Source organism: Anabrus simplex, chromosome 6, assembly GCF_040414725.1.
Source record: "Anabrus simplex isolate iqAnaSimp1 chromosome 6, ASM4041472v1, whole genome shotgun sequence".
Lineage (NCBI taxonomy): Eukaryota > Metazoa > Arthropoda > Insecta > Orthoptera > Tettigoniidae > Anabrus > Anabrus simplex.
The window spans coordinates 3,937,257-3,961,438 of NC_090270.1; the positions used below are offsets into that span (position 1 = coordinate 3,937,257).

Genomic DNA, 24,182 nt, shown 5'->3' on the forward strand with positions numbered 1-24,182 from the left:
AAGTAGAAGTAGCCTAAACATAGCTAGAAGTAACTACAGTATTTAACTTAGATCTAGTATTGCAAGGATACAATTAGTTAAATTTCATTTAACCGGGCGAGTTGGCCGTGCGCGTAGAGGCGCGCGGCTGTGAGCTTGCATCCGGGAGATAGTAGGTTCGAATCCCACTATCGGCAGCCCTGAAAATGGTTTTCCGTGGTTTCCCATTTTCACACAAGGCAAATGCTGGGGCTGTACCTTAATTAAGGCCACGGCCGCTTCCTTCCAACTCCTAGGCCTTTCCTATCCCATCGTCGCCATAAGACCTATCTGTGTCGGTGCGACGTAAAGCCCATAGCAAAAAAAAAAAAAAAAAAAAAAAAATTCATTTAATATTTTTATTAAGTTTACTAGTATTTTTACGTTCATATTTCTTTCGTTGTATATTGAAATGAGTATTTTTTTTTCAAATCTGTATTATGTAGGCAGTTACTTTTTTCTTTCTTTATTCTTTTCGTGTATATATTCATATTTTTGTCTTAAAAATTAGTGTTGTTTGTAGTTCTTAGTATTTTAAGTTAATCAGTGTCATTGTATTAACAAATAATAATACTGTATGTGTGGTTAAGTGTAAGAAAGGGCCGAGAGCCCTAACTTCGCCATAGAAAATAAAGGCTTTTATCTATCTATCTATCTATCTATCTATCTATCTATCTGAATTTGGAAACATTATTTTTTACTATTTCGATGGTTTTATTGACGGGTACATTCGCGTACATATTGACTATCTCAACACCCTCCTCCCTTGACTCACCTCGTCCCTCCCCCTTCGCTCTCCCTCTCCATTCTCCTACCCTTTCGCATCAGCACAGATACACGGTAAGCCACACACAAGCTTAGTTGTCTATGTGATTTGAGACTGACAAGGTCATTTCCATTCGAGACGACAACTTTTATTTACAAGTAAGTTAAATGAGTTTTCTTTTCTTACATTATTTTTTAACTTGTTTTTCATCCACTCATAATTCCTTTTCTCATTACAGATGTTACACACGTTTTAATTCATGGTATTGACTGTCTCACTACACTGCTTAACACAGTGTTCTCATTTTAACAGTCAGCAAATTTTATTTGATAATCAAGAATGACCCATCAGACGAGAGGACTTTGTACCTCAATATGTTTTTAATTCGTTAACCATGATCACTGTCATTTCACTTCATCAAGATTTTTAATTTGTTTGTGTTATGTAATAATTGTTCTGCTACTAAAGATGGCCTTGAGAATAGGCTGAAATATGTATAGACTTTGTTTCATCTAACAGATGTTGATTTGTATTGATAAGGAGGATTTTGTAAATACTTTTATTTGTAAAGTGACAACCGTCAATACGGAATGAGATTTATAACGTGCAATGGGTACTATAAGTTAGTGGGCTATAGGGAATTACGTATGGGGAAGTGGCATAGACTAAGCAGTGGTGATGAGAGTACAGGGAAGTATTGTAAAGAAAGGAATAGAATCAAGTAATTAGTTAGATATATACCTAACAGATAATGTAATAGGCATCATCACATTACTGCATCATGTCAGAAACGACACCGTCCGCCAGCAAATGGGCATTGCACCCATCACTGAGAAGGCGTGTTGTTCCTGGAACAGTTGCCAATTTCACCAATTCCTTTGAAATGAATGGGCAACATCCACGTGGACGTCCAAAGCAGCGCTGGCATGACACAGTAAATGCTGGTATGAAGACTCCGAATTTAAGACCAGATCGTGAACTGGACAACGCTAGGAAGAAGATGATAGTGTATTAAGAGTGAACCACGACTGAGAAGTATTCTAATGAAAGCTGAAATATTCTCCTGGAACTGGATTGTTGATCGTAGAGACAAGATAGAATCAATTCATACTGGTGAAACAAGAAATTGTAAGCTGTGAAAAAGTTAAGGATGAGAAACATGAATTCTAGGTGTAACGTTCATCTCTAAAGATAATTTGAAGATGGTTACCTAGTTGTACTTCCTCTTAAAACAAATATCACTACAACCACCACCATCACCACTAGGGATGGGACACCAGTATCATGTTCCTGTGTATCTGTTACACTGGAGTATTAGGATAAAGTAACATAATACAAGTGGCAGGTCAGCTTTTGGGAGGAACATCTACTCTACCTGCTGCCACTTGTAACCCCTAACCGCCCGCACCTTAGCAAGTAGTGATACTATATCTTCATCTCGCTTTCTTCTCTACCACTCTACCTTTCACCAGCTCACTAATTCTTGACTATTCCTAGAAAGTGTTTGTAATGGCCCGTATACACTCTGAATGAATACTTCGAAACACTTATTCGTAAAAATCGCCGTAATTGGTAGGTATCACTGTGTATTCCTAGATGTCCAAGGATCTGTAGTTAAACACACTGACGCGACGTTATAAAATATGTTGATGAACGAGTGTCATATACGCTTAAAATGCTCCTGGAATAAGAGATGAGAAAACAGTCCTATCAGCCAAGACGTAAGCAGTGTTTAATCCAGAACTCTTTTCTTCCTTCTTTTTTTTCTTTTCGCCATCTTATGTCGCACCGACACAGACTGTTCTTATGTTGACAATGGGATAGGACAGGAAGCGACCGTGGCCTCAACTGAGGAACAGTCCCAGCATTCGCTTGATGTGTACATGGGAAACCACCAAAAACCATCTTTAGGGCTGCCGACAGCGGGGTTAGAACACACCATTTCCCGAATACAAGCTAACTGTTACATGATGCAAACTGTGTAGCCAGCACGCTCTGGAAATTCAGTCTCCAAAATCTTCGTCTTCCATCATAGGATGAAGGTTGGCAATATGTGGTATATGTGGTAAACAACTTTGTAAGTGGCTTGTCCACCATTTTATTCTGTATAGCACTCTTTTTGCTTTGTACCGGTAAAAATTATGATAACAGTTGTTGATGCACTGCCTTGCAGGTTGCATACATGTGATGGCACTTACAATGGCTTTTCAGGACCTGATAATTGAGTACCATGCACATTAATGAAACTACATTTACCACAATAATAATTAAACATATGTTTACATTCTTAATCTTAGTTGGAACTAGTTTCAGCTTTGGCCATCACCAGCCATGATATAAAACTGTACAAATACATCAAATGACTAAAACAAATGCACAAACACAAATGTCATTTATTTATATCGTGTCAGAAGCATACATAAATTTAAAATGAAATATAAGGGAAAAAATATAAAACATAACATAAATACTTCAATGACGAAGAGCCACATTAAACTACGTGAGCCCAAAACCTTGTGACATCAAGTGCATTTGGCTTCGCTTTAACCAGGTCTTCTGTTGTGCAGCTGAATGGGCATGAACTACATTGCAGCAAATGGGCTGTGGTCTGCTCTTCTCCACATACACACAAGGTACTGTCTACTTCAAAACCCCATTTCTTCTGGTTTACCCTGCACCGCGTAACACCAGAGCGCAGTCTGTTCAGTGCTCTCCAATTCATACCCTCTGTGACATGGCCAGGAGGGAGTTCCTCTTTTGGGGTCATCCATTGACTGATACTCATATGTTGACTCCTGACACGCCATTCTTGAATTCTTGCTTGCTGCGCTGTTCCTGCAAGTGTTTCAGTTACTCTCAAGAAGCTTTTCCTAGACTTAAGCCGCTGGCGTGGTAGCTCATATCCAAACAAAGGTGGGCTTCCGATGTCAACACCTTTCTCTTTTCTTTCTGGGCTGCCACTTCACGGCGGATATCGGGAGCTGCTATCCCTGCAAGGCAAGACACTTTTTCCAAACATCCAGTAATAATGCGGTAGGTTTCGTTGAGTGCTACATCGACTGCTTTGGCATGGCAAGATTTGTACCACACCGGGCATGCGTGCTCAGCTGCAGAATAGCAGAGCGAAAGGGCAGATGTCCTCACTGTGTCTGGTTGTGCTCCCCAAGATGTTCCAGTTAGCTTCCGCACAATATTGTTTCTAGCAGCCACTTTCTGCTTGATGTTCAAACAATGTTTTCTGTAGGTTAAGGCACGATCCAGAGTGACTCCGAGGTTCTTCGGGGTAGGATTGTGTTGTAATGCTATGCCTTGCCAAGTGACCTTCAGAGTTCGGGTAGCTTCTCTGTTGTTTCGATGGAAAACACAGGTTTGCGTCTTAGTTGGGTTTGGTGGTAGTTGATTCTTCTTGTAATAGCTAGCAAGAGTGTCTAGAGCTTTGGACAATGTTTGTTCAATCGCCTCTAAGTTATCTTCCTGAGAAGTGATGACACAATCATCAGCATAGATGAAACTATTCATCCCGGCAGGAAGAGGCTGATCATTTGTGTAAATATTGAGAAGCATTGGTCCCATCACGCTTCCCTGAGGTACTTCTGTATCCTCCACCTGCTTCTTTTTCCCTGGAACTCAACGAAGAAACTTCAATTTTGAAGTAGGTTTCTAATGGCACAAGTCAGATGAAAGTCCTTTGTCATGCTATATACCTTTCCTAGGAGATTTTGGTGATTAACAGTGTCATATGCTGCCGAGAGATCTATAAATACAGCTCCTGTGATTTTCCGGCTTTCAAAACCATCTTCTATGTGTTGACTTAATTTCAACACCTGCAATGTGCAGCTTTTCCCTCTCGTGAAACCAGCTTGCTGTGGAATCAGAAGTGGCTCGATTTTATCAGTCAACCTATTGAGGATTAGTCTCTCTAGAATCTTAAAAAGATGGCACAATAAGGAGATTGGTCTGTAGCTCCTAGAGTCATTTTTATCTTTGCCTGGTTTTAGAATTGCTATGACCCTAGCCTTCCTCCATATTTTAGGTATCATGGAAGACTGAACGCAGTTGATCATGAGTTCTACCAACCAACACTTTGCAGTAGGACCAAAGTTCTTAATTTGTTCCATTCGAAGGTCATCGAGTCCTGCTGACTTCCCAATCTTACACTTACTGAGAGCTAATTCCAGTTCAGTTAGTGTGAAATGCTTAGATAACTCATTGCTCTCGTCTGGTTGTCTGACTATAGGATTCTTCCCTACTTTCATGGAAAGTTTTGGTTTTCCATTAAGCAAAAGTTGGTGTGCTATTTGATCTGCACTCGCATTGGCATGTGTGTTAGCTTGCGTAGGATCATTGCTCAAGCTTTTTAAAAGTCTCCAAGCTTCTTGACTGCTCCTACCCATATCGACTTCAGACATCAACTTCATCCATGTCTCCTTCTTTGCCTGGGAGATAGAGGAAAGAACACTTTGTGCTGCTTGAATCGTTTGCTCACTAAATGGGTCTTCTTCGTGAAGCCTGTAGTAATCGTGCAGCAGAACAGTTGTTTCAAGAGTTATACCTTGAATGTAGCGTGTCCTGCAGCCTCTGCAAATTGATGCCCGTGAACAAAATTTCACAATATCAATGAATTTGTCATATAGGGTATAGGAGAGACAGTTTTTGTCCTCTCATCCAACATACTGGAAAACCTTTTCCAATGAGCCTTTTGAAAGTTATATCTCCGTCTGTACCGAACTTTGTGTGGTCTTATGGATGAAGAGAGGTGACATATATTAGTGGCCGGTGTTGTGTTCTTGGGATTGGTGAACCCATTTCTTTAAAACATTGCTGCACAAAGCAGTTGCTCACAAAGAGAAGATCTGGGTATACCCTCGGTGCCATCTTCCACTGTTAAAGGAGGCTTACTGTCTTGAATAAGGGAAAGCTCCTGAGTTTCAGCCCATGCAATGACGATCTCTCCATTCTCATCTTCTTGAGCATATCCCCAGACTTGACTACAGCTGTTAAAGTCACCGATTACTATTGACTTTGTTTGTTTACCAAAATTTGCAGGTGGTGAGAAAGAGTTCATTTGGAGGCTTGTACACGGATATAATGGTCATGTTGCTTAGCTCCACGGTGATTATTTTGATGTCGTTATCTTCAGTATGATGAGTACTGCTGATCTGGAGGTCTGGCTTTACAAATACAGCACTGCCATGCAACTAAAGTCATTCCTGAAATTTGGACGTTTCTGATTTCATCCCTATGCGTTTCCTGAATGCACATTTCTGATCTTGGCATAGTTTTTGCAAGAGTTCTTCTTTGGCAGCTGACAAGCCTTCAATATTTGTGAATGTTATTGTCATGGATGGCTCTGAAAAGAGCCGTTTCTTAAAATACATTTTAAGATTGATTACTTCTGTTTCTGGTGTGAGAAAATCAGCCACCTAGGAAGAGTCCTAGTCCGTTGCCCACAGACACCCGGATGTATAACAATATCACATGCAAAGACACCCTACTGGGAGGTTTCTCTTGTGTTCCCCACAAATGTCATTAAAAGGTATTAAAAGAATGAACTATGTGCATAACATGTAAAATGTGATATTAACCCAGGAGAACTCGCACTGATATTTTTTCGCCAGAACTCGCGCGCGGTCTTTTCGACCGCACAGAATCCATGGGCCATGATTTAATGCATAAATTATTTTTTCGAGCACAATACACCGAAATGTCATATCATAGCTTTATTACACAAATGTATGTCTAATCAGCTGAGAAAATATTCTACAAGACACTTCAATTGACTACCTTGAACATCTGTCCGTCAGAACTTATGGCTACCGATGTTTAAAAATTGAACTCTGGAAATGTAAAATGCAAACAATAATAAAAATTAAAGAATGAAAACTCACTCAAGTCCCAATGCACCAGTCATTAGTAATTTTCATCACCTATGGCTGCTTCAAAACAAATCTCGGAACTTAACACTGAGTGCAATACAGGAAAACCGTTCAGAACTTGCCAGATCTCACAAATGCTGAAGAATTTAGTCATCATCCCCCTCCTCCTGTACGATTTCAACACTTTTCTCCTTGCACTGGACACATGATGGCCATGTGTGCTCTTTACATATGAAACGTGAACATGAAACACATTTAGGTTTGGTTTTCCAATTCTTCTTTCTGTTACAATAAGCACAGCGACCATTGTCTGTCGTATTTACAGTTTGGTGATGTTGGTCCTCTTTTTCAATACCCAAAATGCTACGCAGACATATCTTTACAGAATACAAACAAAAGAATAACGCCAAACGCAAGGCCTCGCGCGCTGTGGAAAAGACCGAAAAGACCGCAACTTCCGTCGAGGTCAGAGTTTCTTCTTCCTGGTAACAATGGACAACAAATTTAGATTAACTGTTACTGCACTAGCATTGTCAACTCTCCAGCGAAGGATAAGAGAAGCAAGAGAAAGACGAGATGTAAGTTCATTGCAGATTACAAGTGAATAAATGAATGTGCGGTCGAAAAGACCGCGCGGCGAGGCCTCGCGGGTTAAATAAGACAAGTCCGTGGGTGCATTGCATCACATTAAAATGTTGGTGCTTCTTGTTAAAATATTCTTGATGGAGACTGTCAGAAATGGCGCACGAAGATATAGTTGATCGCTGGCAGTTGGTAGAAATTCACAATTCAATGCGGTGTCCATGAAATTGACTAAATAAATGATAGTCAAATTAAAGGACTAAAGGAGAGAGAATGCTAATCAAAATGGCATAAGTTATATGAGACTCACCTTGCGTTAACAGCATGTGGTGTGTGGCCTAACGTGTGCCTCGCTGACAGGGAGGAGTTGAGATTGGATAATGAGATTCAAAGGGAACATGGAAGGGGCAGGGCAAGGAGTGAGGAGAGTGCAGGGAAAGGAATGGAGGGTGAAAGGAAAGGGATTTAAGGCAGGGTCAAAGGATGTGGAAAAACAGATGGCTGCTGAGGGAAGGTGCTATGAATCATACCTGCCAAGTTTCCCGATTCTTCTTCTTCTTCTTCTTTTATGACCACATAGGATCACTTTAGTCAGTCCGTCGTTCAGGTCTCTTTGAAGGGATTGTTCGGGCTTTGCGGTCCTCCCAGTACTTCTTCAGACGCTCCGATCTTCGTGCCCTTTCCTCAGTTGAAAATGTGCGTGTTGTTGGTTTGTTTTGTGTAAGGGTAAAGCGGAGGTTTGTATTCTTGAGTTTTGTATTCAATTTTATCTTATTTTTGGTGTCTTCTGTTGTAAGGCCTATTTCCTTCAGATCCTCTCTTACTTCTCTGATCCATTTACATCCTGTTGTGGTATTTTTTGAGACGAGATTGTGTTGTACTAGTTGTTTCAGAAGTCTCGAGTCCTGCATCCTCATGATATGTCCAAAGAATCCCAGTCTCCTCTTACGCATAGTATCTGTAATGGGTTCTAGCTCTTTGTACACGACTTTGTTAGGTATTAACCGCCACTGTCCATCTTTCTGATATTTTTTGTTGATACAGGTTCTTCCAATCCTCCTTTCAATTTTCTGAAGTCTGTCAGTCTTTGATTGTTTATTCAGGTTAAAGAGTGTTTCTGCTGCATATGTAGCTTCCGGTTTTATAACTGTGTTGTAGTGTTTTATTTTTGTATTTATTGATAGACATTTCTTTTTGTAGATATCCCATGTTAATTTTTGTGCTTTAGCTAATCTATTTGTTCTTACTTGGATTGAGATTTTTTCATTTAAGTTATGTGTTATTACTTCTCCAAGATATTTAAACTGAGTTACTATTTTGATTTTATTACCATTTATGGTGACTTCTTTTAGCTGTGTTGGTTTTTGGGGCATAATTTCTGTTTTTTCAAATGATATTTTGAGGCCAATTTTATTTGCAATGTTTTGAAGTTCTGATATCTGGGTTTTTGCTTCTTTTATGTCCACTGCTAGTAATGCTAAATCGTCAGCAAAACCCAGGCAATTTGTTTTGATTTTTCGGCCAATCTTTATTTTGGGGGGAGATTTTCTAAACCATTCCCTCATTACCATTTCTAGAGCACAGTTAAATAATAGTGGTGAGAGCCCATCTCCCTGCCGTAGTCCAGTTTTAATTTCAAATGTCTCTGATGTTTCCCCCCTAAACTTCACTTTTGACTTGGTATTGGTGAGAGTCAATTTTATCATGTTTATTAATTTGGGGTGTAGTCCAAGGTGTCTTAAAATTTTAAACAGAGATTCTCTATGGATGCAATCATAAGCTTTCTTGAAATCTACAAATGTTATCACCATATCTCTGTTTCTTCTCCTGTTATAGTCCATTATCAACTTAAGACTCATGATCTGATCAGGACAGCTCCTCCAGGGTCTGAAACCTCCTTGATATTCTCCTAGTTCTTTCTCAAGTTGTAAACTTATCCTATTAAGGATGATTATTGAAAATATTTTGTATGTTATGTCTAGGAGAGAGATTCCCCTGTAGTTATTAGGGTCGGTTTTGTCCCCTTTTTTGTGCAGAGGATGAATGAGGGCTGTTGTCCAGTGTTCTGGTAGTTCTTCTTTAATCCAGATAGAGACAAGTTGTTGATGGAGGGCAACTTTTGCTGAGGTTCCTGCATATTTCCAGATTTCCGCAAAGGTCTGATCTTCTCCTGGCGCTTTGTAGTTTTTTAATTTATTCAGAGCTTGGTAGACTTCCTTTATTGTGGGGGGATTGATGTTTTCTGGTGATGTTTTTATCGGGGTGTTGGTGTCCAAATGAAGGAGTTCTGTAGGTTCCTCACAATTTAAAAGCTTGTTGAAATGTTTAGCCAGAATTTCTGCATTGTCTTTATTGTTATGGGCCAGCTGACCATCTTCATCCTTCATCAGTAGGGTCGGGGGTTCATATTTTTGGAGCTGCTTTCTGAAGGTTTTGTAGTAGTCCCTTGATTTAGTTTTACTGAACTGTTCTTCAATTAACTGCAGGGTGTCCTTATGATGTTGTCTTTTTATTCTTCTTAAGACTTGGGTAGTTTCTTTTCTCTGTTTTACTAGCTTTTGATAGGATATTTCTGTCTTTTGGGACTGATGTAATAGCCATGCCTGATGTCTTTTCTCCACTGTTTCATCACATTCACTGTTCCACCATTGGTGTTTTTTACGTGGTTTAATTGGAGCTAGGTCTTCTGCAATTTGTTTAAGGTTGTGTACTAAGTCTTCAAGTTTGTCTGTGATTTTTATTTTTTCAGTTGCTTTCTGGTAATTTTTGTTGTTGATTAGCTGGGTAGGATCTATTTTTCTTTTAGTTTTAAGGGCTTGCTTTTGTTGTCTCCTCTGGGGAGTGAGTTTAATTTTAATTTTAACTACGTAGTGATCTGAACCTGTGTCTATTCCTCGGAGGACTTTGACGTTATAGATCTCTTTGTGGTGGTATTTGTCCATGCAGACGTGGTCCAGTTGCCATTCTCCTTGAGTGTAGTCAGGGTGTTTCCATGTTTTGAGTTTTTGTGGTTTCCTCTTAAAACATGTAGATTTTGAGATTAAATTATGGTTTCTACACAGGTCAACTAGTCTCTCTCCATTTTTATTTGTTTTCTTGTGTGCTGGCCATTTTCCGATGATGTCACGGTATTTTCTTTCTCTGCCTAGTTGAGCGTTGAAGTCGCCTATTAATAATTTTATATGGTGTTTGGGGATGTTATCTATGGTCTGGTCCAATAGGTCCCAAAATTCTCCTGTTTCCTCCTGGTCTTTTGAGGAGTTTCCCGATTATTGTATTATTTCTCCCTTTTTTAGCTTATTTTTTAGTGAACTTCAAACATTTGTTTTCAAATCCCACCATTTCAGCTTTGTACACCAGTGGCCAGAAGTCCTTCGCACATTGGCCACTTTTAACTGAAATATCAACGTTATACGAGAAATGCGTGCGAATGTGCGATGTTTATTGAAACTTGCATATCTATTGTGAATGTTTCGTTCTCGCGTGCTATGTTCGTGTTCGTTCACATCAGTCTAATCTATTCTAGAGACTAGTCTTTAGATTTGTAGTCTCTTTTAGTAATTTAGTGACAGAGCTTTAAAGATAGCAAATAGTGACTTTTCTACAAATTATAGGAGCCATTTGGAGACAATTCCAGCTAATTTTAATTTTTTACTTGATAAAAATAGCATTGCGCTTTGCATAATCATGCGGGCGCTTGATGCAGATTATTAATCTATGCATTTGCTAAGTAATGGCATCTAAGTGCATGAAGGATGCACACATGTGGAGCAAGAGTTCATGTTATTTTCAGAAGGCTTATCAGAGACAGATCATCTCACTCACATACTTCGTGTGAGGGAATAAGAGTTGTGTAATTTTTAGCCTTATAGCCCCATTTAGCAACAGTCAGGTTTTGTGACAATACGTGTTATACCATAGTACTCCTATAATTCACAAGACATGTAGAATAAGCAGTTTTGACCAATTGTATCTCCTGATTTTTCCTGATTTTCATATCAAAATCTCCTGATTTTTGGTTTTGTAAAGTTGGCTGGTATGTATGAATGGAATGAAAAATTGAGTTATGACTTTTTGATATCACGTTTCTAAAAATAGGAATTAGAAGATCAGAGAGGATATTTGGCTTTTCAGAAATGTCGTTAAGATTATAATTTGGGTTAAAATATTGATCTAAATGTATGAAGCAGCTTTCTGCGATGTTAAGTAGGGGTCCATTTTTCATGACTGAGAATTTCCATATCTTGTTTTATGTCTGTAAATTTGTGGTTACAGTTGTGCATATGCTGTCTCACGGCTGCAAATCTATTGTATTTCAGGGCATTAATGTGTTCCGAGTATCTTATATTAAAACTCCTCCCAGTCTGTCCTATGTAAGAAAAATTACAACTGTTGCATTTAATCCTGTACACCTCTGACTTTGAAAAATTATTGAACTTGTTTATGGATGTGGCGTTATGTAAGATTTCTGCATTCTTATTATTGGTTTTGAAAACTACTTTTACATCATGCTTTTTAAAGATGTTGTTGACATAAATTTCTGTGTTGAACATAAAAGTAGAAAAAGAGGAGTTATTTTGTTTATCTTTGTTCAAAGTAGTTACGGGGTAATATTTATATGTATTGACTATTCTTTCAATAAAGAAACTTGTATCCATTAGATTTGCTGTACAGACAAGAAATGTGTTCCGCCGATCAGTACTTATTTATTGTAAATGGATTTACATTAGATTTATCAATCTTACGAATGAATAGTGTTAAACTAGTTTTTGAGGTCTCTTTTTGACATTGGAACATTGAAGACTCGGTACACCATGCTGTTGTATGTTGCTTGTTTGTGAATTTGAGTTTAGATGGATTGTAGTGACTGTTTGGGTGGGTTTTCTGAAAATCTTATATCTTACGTTGGATATTGCATGACAGAGTATTGAAAAGGTGGACCATATAAACATACGTTTAATTATAATTGTGATCACAATTCAATACGGATCAAATACCATGAAGTTTATTTCCTATAGCTACATGAACCAGTTGAATTTTTAAAATTATTATTATTATTATTATTATTATTATTATTATTATTATTATTATTATTATTATTATTATTATTATTATTATTATTTTGTACCTTCTTGCAACGCATTTCTAAGAAACCGTTTCTCTATAGTTGAGTTTTTGTCCACATCAATTGTATCAGGTATTTAGCTCACTGTCCACAATACGGCGTGAAACACGAGATGCATAGTAGGCAGACCACGCGTAACAGTTTCGATTAACTACACTTCTGTATGTATCACCACCTGTAAGCCTAATACAAAGCACTTCGCATAACTAAAGAATATCTGTAACTGGCCAGCAAGTTACAGGGTACTGCCTCTAAACTGTTACAAAATTATTGCTCGCACCTGCGCAGGAGTGCGACCTTAAAGCGAGCTGCTATGCTTCCTAATATCCATTAGCCAATCAGAAACTCTTACACGGAAACAGCTCACACTGATGGAATAGGATATACTGTAGTATCATGTTATGTAACTTCCATCTCTAATCACCACCACCACCTCCAATAGATAATAGACGCATTTTTTATGGTGTACAGACCTGGAAGAGGTGACGTTGATACATGTTAATCAGCTGTGTAGGGAACGACACAGAAGGGAACATTATTGTAGTGGGTGATCTCAGTTTACAAATATTAACTGAGAAGGTAATGTCTGGCTGGTCCTGGCTGAGTGACTCAGACAGTTGAGGCGCTGGCCTTCTGACCCCAACTTGTCAGGTTCGATCCTGGCTCATCTGGTGGTGTTTGAAGGTGTTCAAATATGTCAGCCTTATGTCTGTAGATTTACTGGCACGTAAAAGAACTCCTGCGGGACTAAATTCCGCCACGTCGGCATCTCCAAAAACTGTAAAATGTAGCTAGTGGGACGTAAAGCCAGACATTAATTAGTAGTTAATCTGGAAAGGACAGGTGAATCAGAAATTGATGGAACCAACTAAAGGAAAGATTATTCTAGGCATCTTGCTAATAAAACCAGAAAAATTGAGTGATAGATGGTATAACTGATCATGAAGCTGTTTTACTCATAGCCAAAAATAAATGTGATAGAAAGGTATGTTGTACAAGTAGGCCTATTATGCAGTACTGTATGGTCATACGAATTTTAGTATGTATAAGAGCAGGGAATGTATAAGTACTTTAAGGCAGAAACAGGTTCCAGGAAGATCATTAATGAACAAGGGGGAAGTTTATATGTGAGTATTTAAAGAAGGTAGAAATATGTAAAGATAGTTGGATAAAAGTATAATATCCAGGTAGAAGAGGTGACTATAGTGGTCAAGTGCTGCGATAACAAAGACATTTGCTGAATTGATAAGACCTCTTTGGTTATACTCAAGACAATAGGTTGGGATATAATACTGTATCTGAAGTACATATTTGATAACAGTAATTCTTTTTAAAATCTCCAGATGGCATCGACGGCAAGCAAGCGAGACGGACCCAGACGAGTGGTCCTCTAGGAGAACTGTTCGACCACGGGCTAGATTCGTGGACAGCCATGCTGATTCCTACGTGCATGTATTCTGTATTTGGACGAACAACTTACAGCATCTCCACCCTCAGGATGTATTTTTGCCTTTGGAATGTGTTCATAAACTTCCATCTGTCTCACTGGGAGAAGTACAACACAGGAGTGCTCTTCTTACCCTGGGGATACGATGCATCCATGGTGGTAAGTAGATTGTGGGTGCGGGTGTTGACATTGTTGCACGTGACGACCTTGCCAAATGTGTTGTTCCTATACTGTGTTCTGGTATTAGAAATCTTGTTTCTATTTCTGGTATTTAATGGCACATTAGTTGTACTTATTGTGACTTTAGTTTTAGCGACTATTGTAATTGTGATACAGTTTTTGATTCCACCAGGGAACTTGAAATATTTGTCCCGAATGAGCATATTTATATTACCAATATAAATGGTCCGTTATTGGCCATTATAAATCTTCCAGCCAACTCATTCCCCGTTGCCCCAGGGTGCCAAGTTGGGCTCATCAGTTGGAAAATAGCACACCCACCAAGACCCATGACTAGTGAACACTGTGGAGGCCTGCACAGCTCATTTCCCTACTCTCAGGTCTTCATCATCATCATCATCACTGCCCCGTCCGCCTCTGTAGCGTAACGGTTAGTGTGATTAGCTACCGTCCTCGGGGGCCCGGTACTGCCAGAAATTTAAGAATGGTAGGAGGGCTGGTATGTGGTTGAAATGGTACATGCAGCTCACCTCCAATGGGGGTGTGCCTGAAAAGAGCTGCACCACCTCGGGATGAGGACACGAGTTTACTTTAACACTGTCCCACTCCAGTTGCCCGGGTGTGGTTAACAAGCCTCCTCCACTCCTTTCTGCCCTTCCAAATCTGATCCATCCACCTTCTTCTCGGTCTTCCAACTGGTCTCTTTCCCTTAATTTCTCTTTCCAATTCCTTCTTGCTACCCATTCCTTTCCCATTCTTTTTACGTGTCTGACCCATCTCAGTTTTCCTTTCTTTATCTTCTGTACTAACGGTTCTATATTTAGCTCTTCTCTGATTTTAATATTTTGAATTCTATCTCTTCTTGTCTTTTTAAGTGATGTTTAAAAAAATTTCATTTCTACTGCTTGGATCTTATTATCTTGTCTCTTATTAGTTACCAGCGTTTCTAGTCTGTACGTTGAAAATTAAATAATTGAAAAAGAGGTTCAACCTATTCAATACATAAAAGAAAGGAATGTAGTGATTACATTCTTATTTAATAGTGATTAGAAATGGGACCGGTTTCGACCCTAGTCCAGGTCATCGTCAGCCGTTCAAAACATAAAAAACAAGAAAAACAATGCATATGAAAAAGAATAAGTGAACTCTGGATCGGTATAAGATGAAATATAAATTGATGATGGGGGTAGAAATTGTGAGTCACTTAAAATAAAACAGTACGTAATATTATGAAAGGTAGTACGGCACACGCAATGATAAGTAAAGTCTCTCAATGTTTATGAATAGTGGAGAACGGTCAAATGGGTCAGTTTTTACACTCTCTCAGGTACAAAGTCGCAACACTATTGAACAACATATGAAGATCCACACTATTGAACAACATATGAAGATCCATAAATATTTTGAAGTCGCAGACGAATAGATTTATAGAAGCAAACTGCCAGCTCACGGTGATCAGCGCGGCACATCCAAGGTCATGGGCTGTGGTCTCGAACGCCAAAGTAGAATGGAGAATATCCTGAAGGTCCAGTATTTGCCTCGGTTGCGGGAAGTTAAGTACGTATGTATAGAAATATACAACGCAATTCAGTATAATTGAATGAGTAATTGTGCTCCTGCTGAGTTCTTGGAAAACAGTTGACTTGAAAAAAAAAAAACAATCTATTCATCTGCGACTTCAAAATATTTATGGATCTTCATATGTTGTTCGATAGTGTTGTGACTTTGTACCTGACAGAGTGTAAAAACTGACTCATTTGACCGTTCACTATTCATAAACATTGAGAGACTTTACTTATCATTGCGTGTGCCGTACTACCTTTCATAATATTACGTACTGTTTTATTTTAAGTGACTCACAATTTCTACCCCCATCATCAATTTATATTTCATCTTATACCGATCCAGAGTTCACTTATTCTTTTTCATATGCATTGTTTTTCTTGTTTTTTATGTTTTGAACGGCTGACGATGACCTGGACTAGGGTCGAAACCGGTCCCATTTCTAATCACTATTAAATAAGAATGTAATCACTACATTCCTTTCTTTTATGTATTGAATAGGTTGAACCTCTTTTTCAATTATTTAATTTTTAACGTTAATACTTTCAATACGGAACAATGAAATTTTTAACTTTAAATTTTCTAGTCTGTATGTTACAATTGGTATGAAATACTGTTTATATAATGTTAATTTCGTTCTTTTGGGTACTTGGTCATCCCATAAAAGCTCTCTGACATAATGATAAAATGTTGTACCTTTACTTAGTCTGTTATTAATTTCAGGGTTGATTTCATTTCTTCCATTAATAATACGGTACTACCCAGATATGTAAACTGTTCTACATTCTCTAACCGTTCTCCCTCTATGTTCACTTGGCTTCTCTTTTTCTTTTTTCCACAGTGCATGACTACAGTTTTCTTTTTACTAATTACCATTCCAAACTCCTTCAGATTTTCATTCCAAATGTCCAGTCTCCTTTGTACTTCCTTTTCTCCCTTTCCCCAAATCACCACATCATCTGCAAATACCAAAGCATTCACTTCATCATTACTGATACTCTGTTTTAGACGTTTTATGATTTCATCCATCAGTATAATAAACAATAATGGTGACAGTACACTTCCTTGCTTGAGACCTTTTTTGGTATAAAATGTTTCAGATTCACCACTCCCCATTTGTACACTGCTTTTAATCCCATGATACAACATTTTTATTTTGTTTGCATTTTCCTAATATTACTCTTTTGTTGGAAATTGCCCAGAACAAATTGTGGTGCTTTCCTTAGGATCTTTTCCTTGTTCTGGAATCAAGTAATTGTGATGGGGGTCCCATACATTTGAACCATACTCTAATTGGAGTCTTACCAGTGACTTACATGCCTTCTCCTTTACATCCTAATTACAACCTCTAATACCTTCATAGCCATATTTCATTGAATTGATATTTTCTGTATTTGTTGCTGTCTTAATGTGGTATTTTAAGGGGCCGTTCTATTCTTTTATTTTTAGGCTGCAATTCTGATATTCCTCGTGACATCAATATATGGACATCGTGCATGGACGTTCATGCTGCCGGGAAACATCTCTGCCGGACAAATGTTTGAGCTGACCTTTTATGTTTGTGCTCTGTTATCCAACTTGCCAATGTGCATGTGGAACGTCTACAAGTGAGTAGTCTAGTGAAGTAGATAGCTGTGCTGATAATGTGAAATGCTTATAAAGGCTTGTACTTCTGTATTTTTAATTTTTTAACCTGTAGACTACTTTTTGTGCATTTTGAAAGTGAGAAATTTACTCAAATTGCAACATTTATACTAAAATGCTATATGAATGAAAAACCGACGATTTTTCAAACAATTGGAATAAATTTTATTGAATAGGTGGTATTAAAAATTACTCCTTGTATAAATTTTGTGATTGGCTATTTTCAGTACAGAATAATGACGAGAATAATGGTTTGTAACTTGTCAGCATTTCTGGATTTATTTATAATGCCTCCCAATATTATGGGTTACCATTTTGACAAAACTACTTCTTCTTCTCCTTCATTTTCAGTTTCCACTCCTCTGGATTGGGTTGTGAATCAAGGACCTCCACAGTTTCCTATCCACCACACCCTTCCTTTCTCCAGTACTGTATTTCTTCCACTTTTACTTCTCTCATCTCTATACTCTGCTTCACCGCATCCGTCCACCTCTTTCTGCGCCTTCCCCTATTATTTTCTCCGTAAATACTTTGGAACTCTGTCCAAACCATTTCAGCTCTCTGGTCTCTCTCTTCTCTTGCAGTTTAGGTAATCTCCCTGATTTTTTATTTTTTTTTATTTTACCCCTTCGTGTCTTCCCAATATTCTTCTTCTAAGGAATTTCATCTCTGCTTCTTCGATTATGTTTTCATCACGTTTTGGTGTTGCCCATGTGTCCGCCGTGTATGTAATACATTAAATACAGAATTTTCTTGCATTTCTCTGGGACATCCCGAGTCTACCCATTAGATACTTTTTCCAATCTCTTCATTTATTTTACCATGTTCTGCAAGTCATCGTCATATGCAGTTTTCAGCTGTTGGCCAGGTCTGCTTGAAACATAAGCTTCTCCATCTCCTCTTGTCTTCCCACCACTTCTCTCTCTTCCACTCCTTTTATCGGGTCTCTCTTGGTCGTTGTCCATTTCGTGCATCCACTTCGGTATCCTTTCCTGTGCCAGTCTCTTCATGTTCCATACCATCTAAGCAATCAGTTTGATGTTATACCGGTAGTCAACTCAAGAACTGAGGAAAATAACCTTTCATGTTTTAAGCACTTCCCCTTCTGCATTTTAGTTCTCCTCCTGAACCTGGCTGCTTTTATATAACATATATAACATCAAATGGACCGCTTAGATAGTGGGTTCGAACCCTACTGTCAGCAGCCGTGAAGATGGTTTTCCATGGTTTCCTATTTTCACACCAGGCAAATGCTGGGGTGGTACCTTAATTAAGGCCATGGCTGCTTTCTTTCCACTCCTAGCCCTTTCCTATCCCATTGTCGCCATAAGACCTATCTGTGTCGTTGCGAGGTAAAGCCACTAGCAGAGAAAATAGGACTAGACTCGACTCCGAGTATAGAAGCCTCCATCCTGTTCTGGAGTGGCTCTTCTTTTACTATATCCCTAACCTTTTCATTTCTCATCTTATCCATTGTTGTCACTCCTAACCTGCTGCTCAGAAATTTCATTTCACTGGCCTGTATCCTTATCACAGCTCTCTGCCTCATTTCCCAAGTTTCTGCTGCATACGTCAGAATAGGTACATAGTATTAAAATTAAATGATTGTTTACTTCAGTCTTTTATTTCTAATTAGTTGACAACAGTTATCACCACTTATTTACCCATTTATGTTGAAAACATGATTGTTTTCATTTTTAATTTTGTTTACAATACGCCAGCTGACGGGTACTACTAATGAACTACATCGCCTGTGAATGTCAACGACAGAGTTCGGTAGTTTTGCAACTTACAGATTTCGGAGCTTGCTAGTGCATGTAGCAAGAAAATAATATCAAAGATGATCGATGGCATTCAGTATATTAGCTGGAGTGCATTTTAATATTGATAACGGAAAAAAGAACAGTCGCTTAATCACTCTGTGAATCCATTCCACCATTTTTGGTGGGACCGAGCTCGAAAGCTGCAGTCGCTTAAGTGCGGCCAGTATCCTGTAATCGGGAGATAGTTGGTTCGAGCCCCACTGTTGGCACCCCTGAAGATGGTTTTCCGTGGTTTCCCATTTTCACACCAGGCAAATGCCACGGCCGCTTCCTTCCACTTCCTAGGCCTTTTCTCTCCCATTGTCGCCATAAGACATATCTGTGTCGGTGCGACGTAAAACAAAATAGCAAAAAAATAAATTTGTGGATGCATCAGTGAGAGGGATCTCACTGTAACGGAATATAGGAATTTTCTTCTGCGTCAGAAAAAAGACTGTCGATATAGTGGGGTTCTCGCTATAGCAGACTTCTACTATTTTCAACCAGTGGTGGCTGGTGGTTTAAAAGTTCAGTGGTGCACAATTTTTACCAATGATATAATATGATTACAGGCTAATTTTCAAATCTAGATACATCAACTATACTTTTTTATTATTAAAAATAAAACAAACATTTTACATTTCTGTTTTCAGGAATATTACTATAACGCATTAACATTTTTTCATTTAAAAACTCTTTTACCATACTGAAATGAAACACTTTGAGGTAGCCTAATTCCGGTATTGAAAAAAATATCCTTTTGTAATGTATCTGGTTTCGAAATTAAACGTCGCGTGGGCCTTCCCATTCATTTCACCTCGGATTGTTCCTTGGCAGTCCGTTGCTGAAACGGCCTAGACATTAAAGACTGCACCGAATTCATGATCTGGAAAAATACCACTAACTGATAAAAACGCACAATAATAAAACACACATGCTGACACGAACTATTAATCATGTGGCATTCTCATGGATAATCGGAAGTGTTATTCTGTGGAGCAATGGAACGCCGGACTCTTTTATTGAAAGGATGTATTCTTGGAACTGCATGCCACGTGTGCCCGCGGTTAGCCCTCATTGTCGTCGACAGAATAAAACTCACTTCGTGAGAAGTTTTAAGCAAGGAACTATTTCACTCTACAACAGTATGAATAATGAATATGAAGATTCTGAAGCTGGCGTGCCGCTTCAGGAATGTGTCGGTGGAAGAAAGTCTAGATACAACAAGAGAGTACCTGGAAAGCTAGCTAGAACTAAAAACAAACCTAATGTTAAATGTGAAACCTCCCCTTGGGGTTACAAGTTACAGAAATAATAAAGAGAGAATATTTTCTACCGTTGTGCATTTACCAAATATGTACACTACACGAGGCATATCAACATGTACAAAATTAAATTATAAACACTTTAATCACAGAAACTAAAACGAACAGGATAACCAACATGACGGCTACGAAAGGATAACAGGGAAACGGCTGGGAACCATATCCAGGGAGTGGAAGGTATTGGTAATACTGAAGAAGCGAAGTCAATGTAATCCTAAACTTTACTTAACAATTTCGATGCAAATTCAAATATAAAACAATAACAAATACACCATTAAAATTTGACGACATTATTACAGCTGTTATTACAGTATACCATGAGTTTAGCTATAAGTTATGTAAATTTTCACCGGAACACTACACATGATGTTCCACTGTTTGTGGCGATACTTTTAAAAACAAAAGCAGTTTGAAAGAAGTAAGAGAAAGTTAAATTTACATTAAAGTGAAGATGTACATGTAAGGAAATAATGTTTAAAATATGATCGTGGAGCAGAGCGCCTTCAGTGGGTAGCCCCCTCAACAACACTTCTGAGAAAGGGTACTGGGCCTAAAGGGGAATACTCCACAATGAAGCAGAACGAATAAAACAGTCCCGAGGAGAATTTACATTTAGAGATTACATCGAACGGCGTACAAAATTTAATTTACCAGAACAACAAAACGGGAACTGTCTCTTTGCAAAGGTGAGGGGACTTACCGAAATGGGTAAGTCATATTAATTAAATTCGGTAGCTAAAGGAAACACGGGTACGCTCCGGCAAAGAAAATTAAACAAAACCCTACATTTGAAACTGAATACCAGAAAAGTGAAAAATAATAAAGTGCTTACCAGATGGCGGGGCCAAGAAGACCCATACCTTAGGAGGCGACCGTTCCCTTCACTGGTCAAACAGAAAAGACCCCTTCGCAGAGCCAGGCTCTAGCGACAACACTTCTCTCCGGAAATTAGGAAATCTTACACAGTCAATGAGCGTCCTATCTTTTCCTTCACCTACCAATCACATTCACTTTTATTTTCTCCAATTGGAGCACAGAAATTAGTGCTGACCAAGAACATTTGGGAATCCTCGAGAAATTACGAAATTGATGCAACTTTACGGAACCGGAAATCTCCCACGCCGATGTGGCGCGTGTGGTACAATATGCACCAGAATTACCATGACAATTGAATAATTTTAAAATCATATTAACATCAAACAAATTAAACAATTCCACAATTCACGTACCGAGAAGAGACAAAGGGAAAACAAATGAACAAATACATTACATATATACAATTTCATCACCATTTTCCGAGTCCAAATAATAGAATCCCAATAATCACAACAAAATCTATTCATGGAATCAAAGACTTGCCCACAAGTACAGAAACTAAAACGATGAAACAATGCAAAGCTGCTGAACTCTGCTATGAGATGTCACAGAATTACATCATTATGTGACTTCTTTAAACAATATCGATCAAGACAAGTTTCTATTGAAGTACATGCACATTTCCACACCTCAGCGCTGGGTAGTAAACATTGAAAGTGCTAGGAAGAAGAAAACTGTTTGTGTGAAGTACAGCATTAGGAAGAAAACTTCCTGTCTGTGCTGCAACTTTTCAAGGAATTTCTGGCATGTCAAAGGACAGATTATCTTCTCTGGCTAGTAGGTTTCATCATACTGGGAAGTTACCTATAGAAAATCGAGGTGGTGACAGAACAGGCAAGGAACACAAGGACATAACGGTTGCCATTAAGAATCACATCAAAAGCTATAAATGCAGAGAGAGCCATCATGGCAGAGGAAAGTCTAAGAGAGGATATTTACCATCATATCTCTCAGTCAATAAGATGTGGAAGACATTCTGTGAAGAAAGGAAAAGTTGTGGATTGAAACTGTGCTCGCTGTCAAAATACAAGTATATATTCTATAAGTGTTTCAATCTGTCATTCAAAACTCCTTACACCGATACCTGCTCCACTTGTAAAATTAGTCTGATGAAAATAAAGACAGAAACATGCCTAGAGAAGAAGAATGAACTGAGGACAAGTTATAGATTGCATAAACTTCGTGCAAAGTGGTTTTATCAAATAATGAAAGAAGAAAACCCAGTGAGTGAGGTTTTCTATGCTAGACAGGTGTGGTTATACAATCTCTGCATCATGATTCACTCAAAGGAGCAGAGAAAGGAAGACATATTTTTCTATACTTGGCTAGAAACAGAATCTTCAAGAGGTTGCAACCAAGTTGCTTCGGCTTCATTGGACTTTCTTTTTAACCTGGAAAAGAAACTGCACAAAGATGGCCCTACCACAATACATTTCTTCTCAGACTCTTGTAGCAGCAAAAACAAAAACAGTGTCATCCTGGCCACACTTACTGCTTTCTTGGAAAAAAGCACATTATTCAGTAATATTCTACATTTCTTTCCTATTTGGGGACTCAGCTACGTGGCGCCAGACAGTGTGTTTGGTAGAATTGAGAAATCTTACAGAAGGAGGGAAAACATACTGTCTCCCAAACAATACTATGATATCTTAGAGAAGCGTGGCACCCTTAAAATTCTGAGCAGGGACTGGGAAATCAAAGATCTAAAAGAGAGTTCACGGAAGGTACTACAAGTTAGGTTGCCATTTAAAATTAATAGTCAACGTGTTATCACATAATTATAATAAGAGACATAAAAGAGTCTCCGTATCAGTACAGGATACCTACTTTGCATACCCAGTGGAAGTTGAAGTTCTGAAAATGAAATCCATCCATGAAGTATTGCTAAAATCCTCTGTTTTACCAAAGAAAAAGAAGAAGGATGTTGAAGCTTTTTGAAATACCGGATGATGCTCTGGATTTCTACAGGGTCGTGTTAGAAGACTATGTGTTTTGATGAGTTCTTAAATATTAATCGAGTAGACTTTATTTTGTAAGATTTAACTTTAATTTAACCTGTGTGATATTAATGTGTTCATTCATTACAGTAGGATTGGTATTATAGGTTAATACCTTATTTTGTTTTATGTTACACTGCTTGATGCTAAGTATATTAGAATCTAATAATATTATGTAATCTTACAATACCAAGTAGCCTATAATAAAAATGTATGACAATGGAGCTCAAAAATATATAAATTTTCAAAAAAATATTATTCACAAAATAACAACAATAAAAATAAGTAAAAAAATTCCATAAACAAAAGTAAGTTATATCATTCAGTTTGGGTATTAATGTGAAGTTCCATTTCACCAGAATATTTGCATATATCGACTTTTGAAAAAACTTGAGAAAATAATCTTCTAATCTTACCTCATCCACCTTAAGTTTCAACAAGTTCTATTCAGGTATTGTGCTTGTCTCTGTTGGAACAAACATCGACGAAAATTTGAGAAGTTTCATGCATATGCTTCTAAGTGGGAAAAAAAAAAAAAAAAAATATATATATATCCTGAAAAATGATGTTTGCTGCAAATGTCGAGTTTTGAAGAAATGCTCCTCAATTGCTATTTGAAATCTCCTTTAAAAATAAAGAACCGTATCGTGTTGCCATATGCGATATGGATTATTCATTGTGTAAACATCATTACCACTATAATATCTACCATTGATCTGCGTCTGCGCCACTAAATTACTCTTTATTTATTAATACATGGAGATATCAAAGCCTTCACATTTGCAGATGATGTTGCGATCTGGAGTGACTCAGAAGAGGAATTGGGAGAGAGAATACAAAGCTGGAATGAGGAGTTTAAGAAATATGGTTTAAACATCAGCAAGACCAAGACAATGGTGATGAAAGTGTATGGGGATGGAGCAGAACCAATAGACATGTTAAATGAAGCTCAACTGGACAGCGTTCCAGTTTTCAAATACT

At 38.2% G+C, this 24,182-nt stretch overlaps 1 protein-coding gene across 2 annotated transcripts in view; it reads left to right on the forward strand.

Moving 5' to 3' along the window:
* Window positions 1–24,182, forward strand: part of LOC136876048 (ethanolaminephosphotransferase 1) — a 261,187-nt gene that overhangs the window by 86,337 nt on the left and 150,668 nt on the right. For both annotated transcript variants that reach the window (XM_068228192.1, XM_067149670.2), the window contains exons 4-5: window positions 13,711–13,973; window positions 17,007–17,164. In XM_068228192.1, the coding sequence (XP_068084293.1) occupies window positions 13,711–13,973; window positions 17,007–17,164 (421 nt within the window). The remainder of the gene's footprint in view (window positions 1–13,710; window positions 13,974–17,006; window positions 17,165–24,182) is intronic.